This window comes from Egretta garzetta, unplaced genomic scaffold (genome assembly GCF_000687185.1).
Source record: "Egretta garzetta isolate BGI_Z169 unplaced genomic scaffold, ASM68718v1 scaffold211, whole genome shotgun sequence".
In the NCBI taxonomy this organism is placed as follows: domain Eukaryota; kingdom Metazoa; phylum Chordata; class Aves; order Pelecaniformes; family Ardeidae; genus Egretta; species Egretta garzetta.
In genome coordinates this window covers 949,679-955,519 of record NW_009258673.1, presented here as the reverse complement: position 1 = coordinate 955,519, position 5,841 = coordinate 949,679, and the positions used below count along the sequence as shown (strand labels likewise).

At 42.3% G+C, this 5,841-nt stretch overlaps 1 protein-coding gene across 2 annotated transcripts; it reads right to left on the bottom strand.

The window, feature by feature from the left end:
- Window positions 1-6: 6 nt before the first annotated feature.
- Window positions 7-5,553, bottom strand: PDCL (phosducin like). Of its 2 annotated transcripts, none has more exons than XM_009648832.2 (5): window positions 5,355-5,553; window positions 4,709-4,752; window positions 4,075-4,249; window positions 2,767-2,948; window positions 7-1,662 (listed from the first exon to the last, which is right to left on the bottom strand). In XM_009648832.2, exons 3-5 carry the CDS (start codon window positions 4,241-4,243, stop codon window positions 1,111-1,113), a joined length of 903 nt encoding a protein of 300 aa, XP_009647127.1. In that variant the 5' UTR covers window positions 4,244-4,249; window positions 4,709-4,752; window positions 5,355-5,553; the 3' UTR covers window positions 7-1,110. The 2 variants fall into 2 exon arrangements, with proteins under 2 accessions (XP_009647127.1, XP_035744493.1); XM_035888600.1 differs by lacking the exon at window positions 5,355-5,553 and adding an exon at window positions 5,243-5,319.
- Window positions 5,554-5,841: the final 288 nt, after the last annotated feature.

The following is a 5,841-nucleotide window of genomic DNA, read 5'->3' as shown; positions in this document are numbered from 1 at the left end:
CGAGCTTCAGAGAAGGGGAAAAGCTGTGAAAAAACAGGCCCGATACTGAGCACCTGTATTGGTGACCTGGCTCTGGGCTCAGGGCTGCTCTCCTACAAAGCCGTCCAGTCGTCAGGTCCAGGGGTTCTTAATGTTCAAAACACACCTGATGACCCAGCTGAAGCAGGTAGTATGAAGCCAGACAGAAATGAACTTTAGCGCTCATTTAGTAATTTTACAGAGAGATGAAATTCTGAAGTTATTGAAGTCCCAATTCTGCATTTTGCCAACAAAATTCTCCTTGATGCTATTCAGCACACACGCTGGAGCTCTTTGTATTTCTTAAGAGGCAGAGATCATTTCCTGATGAAGTGAATACTATGAACTCTAAGGGTGAGTATTTTAAAACCCAAGGATGTATTAAGAGCTGTAACTGAAAGAAGGTTTTCTCACTCAAGTCTCGGGCAAGGCTGAAGGAAGAACCCTCTCCAGCTGAAAAGTAATTTTCAGGATGAAGTCAGGGGCTGTTGTTATTTGTAAGTGAGAAAGGAACAAAAACCTGATGCCAAGTGGTAGAGCAAGAGGGTGCTTTCAAGGAGACTGCAAACTGGGGAACGGAAGACGGGACCTTGCACTGTTAGCTGGCAGCAGTTCAGCTCCAGGTTACTAAGTCTGGAATGCTTAAAAAATTCTCCATTTCTGGTCTCAGTTCTTATCTTAGTGAGTAGGTGCCCACGTCTTGAACCAACTGGTATTCATACAAGCTTCAGGATATCTGTAAGGAGACTGACCAGCCACAGCTGATCTGAGAACAAAATGTTAAAAAAATCGAAGTGATCTGGAGAAGAGGGATGACAATACACAATCTCCTGCACTTACTGAATTGTGTTAGCACTTCCTGTTCAGTAAAATACATCTGAATTGCATAAAAGCAAGCTTGTTTCAGTGCATACTTTATTGAATTAATTTAAGAAAACTGTTAGGAATTCCTAATGCTATTTTTAACAAGCAAAAGTCAAAGTGCATGGAGGGGAAGAATACACGCCCACACTAAGGAAGAAAGGGAACAATCCCTAGCACAAGAACATCCCGCAGTACAACTACACCTACTGGCCCCTTGGTGTAAGTGGTTCAGTCTATTTCCAGATCACTGTCTTCGCTGTAACATGCAGATGGATTATGTATAGAATTCAGGAGCACTAGGTCTTTTTCCGGAAGCAAACCACATTCCTGCAGAAAAGCCTCCAGGTCTACAGCAAAAAAATCTTCTCCAAGCTGGTCAGTGATTCGCACAAAATTGCCAATGAGCTCACCTGCCTTATAGATCAGCAAAGCTGGCAGAGCATTATTAGTAAAGCGAGTGCTAGCACCAATGAGCGAACTCTTTACTCTGCAAAATTTAACTGTTGGATACTCCGCAGCCAGGCAGATCATACAGCCGTTCAGGGATTCAGTGCCAGGGATATCATCTTCGTAAATATGGATCATGATCAGCGTGCTCTTATGCTCTTTATCAACTGTGTCCAAAAACGCTTCTCCACTGGTAATCTCAAAAACCTGTTTAAATTGCTGCCCGCTGTACAGTTGCTGCCTCATCTCTTCCATTCGCTGCTTCCTGTATCGCTGTAAAAATTCCTCATCATCCTCATCACTGTGCATCATGTTATATTCTTGCAACGTCATCTAAAAAACACGCACAAAGACACATGAAAAAAAGATCTGCATCACCATATGGGTCACTTATATAATGAGAATTTAAATCAAGAGGATTAATGTGGGTCACTCATCTTTAATAACAGCAAAGTGCAACCCAGGAAGGCTCAAGCACGCTCTGTATTACACTCCATTTTGATCTAATTAGAAACCATGTCCAGTGGGAACGGCGATTTCAGCCTTGGGTATTCTAGTTTCCACAAGCTGCACTAATAACACAAGTGGCTGCTCCACGCTCCCACTTTAATTCAGGTTAATGGCGGCTATGCGCCACGAGCAGTGATTTGGATACCATGCCTGACCTAAGCCTAGCTTCTTTTTCAGCAGCTTTTTCGTTGAGTTTTTCAGCTAGCATTTTGCGGCAACCAAATGTGCTATCTTGTCTGTAGAACTAAAATGATCAGGATTTTCTGTGTTTCGTACCTGTTCACTTGCTTCGTTAAACGTATTTGCATCGCTCTAGGTATAGGACAGTGCGGCCAACTTTCATCATCTGAAAGCAAGACACACTGTCTGCTAATTAGTAACTTCTCTGACTAGAACTGTAAGAGACAGTTACACAGCCCAGCTGCTTAAAACCATTCACTGCTTCCAACGCCTTCTATCTTTGGAGCTGAAAGTCAAAGCTAAATTCTCAACATCCACTTACTAAACACGAAATCAGTATGAACCCCTGCACTCTTGTTTCAGGCAAGGGGAGCAGCATTCAGAGGTTTGCTGTACAACTCTTCCTATTGCTCCCCTGAAGTGGACTTATTTGGGAAACAGGTAAGGGAAATGTGGGAAAAGGATTTGGACTTCTTCGGTGTAGCAGCTAAATTGCTTATTTCTTAACACAGGCAAACACAATGCTACTGGAATACCACTAAACTGCAAAAACACTAAACCTGACAACACCTGGCAAATACAGTTGCAATGCGCCCCTTATACAGCTGCTGTGTTCCGATTTCCTAGGGAGAAACGTCACACAGCTACTGATAGAACAAGGATTCCTATCTGCTTCACGTACACAAATGAGGAAACTGAAAATGTTAAACATTTAAGTGGCATTTTAATTCCTTTGTGCCATGCTACCTTTCCATTGATTTTATCCTGAAGCTCCTTCTGCTTCTGCTTATCAGTCTCTTCATCTAAGTGAGATCTGCATGTCATAGATAACTTCTTTATCAGCCGTTCCATTTCTCTGCGCTGCTCCTGCCGCTGTTCAGTTTCCAGCTGTTTAAATCTTCGCCAGTCATTAATGACTCCTTTGGGACCTGAAATTAAGTATGTGGGCATTTCGTATAAAAGGGTAATAAAATGACAGCTATCATTTAAAATTCAAGTAGCAATTTGTAAGTCAGCAGTAAAATAGCGTCCCTGTCATAAGCTTCTTGTATACCGTGCAAAATGCTGAAATGAAACAAAAGTAGCAGCTTGTCATTTACACGTCCTTGAGCTTGTATCTATTTTTTTTTCCCTAAGAAGATTAAAGTTTAGCTAATCAGGCTACTCTCATAATTGTCCCAAAGATTAACACCTGTGCTCCTGAAACAGAACCACCAGCCCTCACCAATTCCCCTACTGTTAGCATGGCTTTTCGTAAGAAGAAAAATAATGATGGGAAAGCGAAACTAAGTTTGCCAGTGCTCTTGTACAGAAGTTCCTTCTGTGAGGTACAGCAGTGTTAGTTCTCACAGACTGCACCTTGCGGTTACTGTGCTGCTGGGGCCCGCTGGAGTTACGTTTTCAGGTCCTCTCTAAGCGTACCAGTTTAGTACCACAATTCTTCCACTCTTCCTTTGGGTGAAAGATTAATGGTTAACAGTTGGACTTGATGATCTTAAAGGTCTTTTCCAGCCTAAATGATTCTATGATTCTATGTGAACGCATGCAGGAAGAAGACTTTTCCTCATTCTCATAGAGACCACAAAACAGAGGGACAGTCTTTCATAAGGACATAAGAAATCCCCTCTGGATCACACCAGCGACCCACACGAACTCATACTGTGTCTCTGACAGCGGCAGTAGAGAATGTTATTTTGGGAAAGCCTGGCCACTTTCTGTCTATTCCTCACGCGCTCGTTCAGCACCTGCTTGTTAGTGGTTAAAAACTGTGAGGTTATAGGAAAGAAACGTCTGTGTTATCGACCAAACTGTACAACTTGGCAAAGCCCAACTGCTTTAGATATGACGCTGAAGTCTCTCAGAGGAGAAGTCAAACATTAAAATAAAGAACTGGCTATTAAAAATAAGGTTAGACAACGGCCAGGAAATGATCGATCTCTGACTCAAATCTGCATAAAACCAGCACTTTCATTTCGAAAAATGAATTTTAGAAAAACCCAAGAGTCTTCCAATAAGCAAAGTATTTACAAAACAATTAGTCCGACGTGCCGATACCTGTGTTGACTGCGCTGCCATCGCTGCTGAGCTCTACTTCCCCAACGCTTTCGGGAATGGTGCTCTCCCCTTCTTTATCTTCTTTCTCGCTGTCTTCATCCTCTCCCTCACTACTGCTGTAATAATACTGGAGCTTCTCGCCAAGCAGTTTATCATCCAAAGTAGTCATTATGTTCTAGAAAAAATAAATGAACAAAATAGAGAATGTATGTCTTATTCAAATATGCAGTGTCAGACACCACTTCAAATGCGTAACGATGGTCCTTTAATTCCTCAGAGCAGTTTTTTAGCCACATAAGAACAGTTTACAGCCCGCCATCAGACAGCCCACGGTGCGGTCACTCACGTGAGTTAATTCTTACGTCACAATTTCAAACTCACTTCAGTTAAAAACCTTTACAGACAGAACTGTTTTGAGGCTCACTAGTGCAGAGACACTTTATGTGTGTTCTCATTCATGGAGAATGAATTTTCTAACCATGATTCAGGAGTCTTATCAGCCTCACTCAGCTCCACAAGGTTGATTTCCCAGTTATTGCAATTTATATAACCAGTATTATATGCATTATTCTAACAACGATTTATTTGAGCTGAAAAACAATCAATGTAATTAATCAAATTAAAACGTCCTGACCTTTATTCCGTTCCAGTCTTTCAGAGGCAAGCTTCTATCAAAACCTGGAAGAAATTTCAGATTATATTAATTCAAATCGTCAAAGACAATCTCAAAAAAAACTTTTGCAGAAAGCCAGCACATTTAAATAATATAACACATGCAAGGAAAAGTTTAAAGAAAATGTAACCATGTTTGCTGTTTAATAAAAAAGGTTACTCTTAAACACAGAAAGTGTACTTTCTCAGTATTGGGACAGAACATACAAATAGTGCAGTCAGTGCTACAATCTCATGACTGTCACTTCCAGGCTAAGAAACAGCACGAAAAGCAAGATCTTCATGTTTGTCATCTTTTCACCTGCCCACTGACCACATCAGCCACCTTCGCAGAAGTCAACAACATCCTGCTTGCATGGGCAATGCTGAAATTAGGTGCTGCTGCACTGACAGAATGATTGCAACTATCCTAAAAATCCTCATTCTTCTTGATTGAAACTGTTTTTTAACCCAAAATACCTTCTGCTAAATAGAAACGAACAGCAGCAGAACCCACCCTCTGAAGCTACTGAGAGCCAGCATTTACAGACTTTGAAAACCCCTCACAGCGGGGGAACAGAAAGATCAGGTGTTTGCAGATGATGGAAAGGTGAAGAACCATGGAGCACCTTCAGAGTTTGGGGCTTTCTCTCCACTGGCTTCTTCCACCACAATCCTCTAAAGGAGCTGCTGATCGGATCTCGTCCTGATGGAGATGCAAAATGCCCAAGAATTACTCTTCTTTGCTGGGTGAGGGGCAAAGGGTGTAGAAAGGAGTGCTGCCAAGCCCAGATACGTGGCTGCGGACCTGCGATGCACAAACTACGTCTAAACGATCACAAAAATTTCATTTTTTTTTTTTTAAAAAAAAGCAATTTCAAACAAATGAGCTGGTTCAGGCTGACAATTCTGTAGGACTCTGCAAGTCAGCGTACATTTGACAAAGACACCCCGAGCAACGTGTGGGCAAAGAAGGGATTTGAGCTTTCCTGTCCAACCGCCAGCAGGTTCTGCAAGAGTTAAACCCGGCCTAAGCAGATGAGGAGGCCCGGGATTACCGAGATTACTCCTCGGAGCCCCCACAGGGCGCTTTTCCGGCGCCGAGCCAGGGGAGCG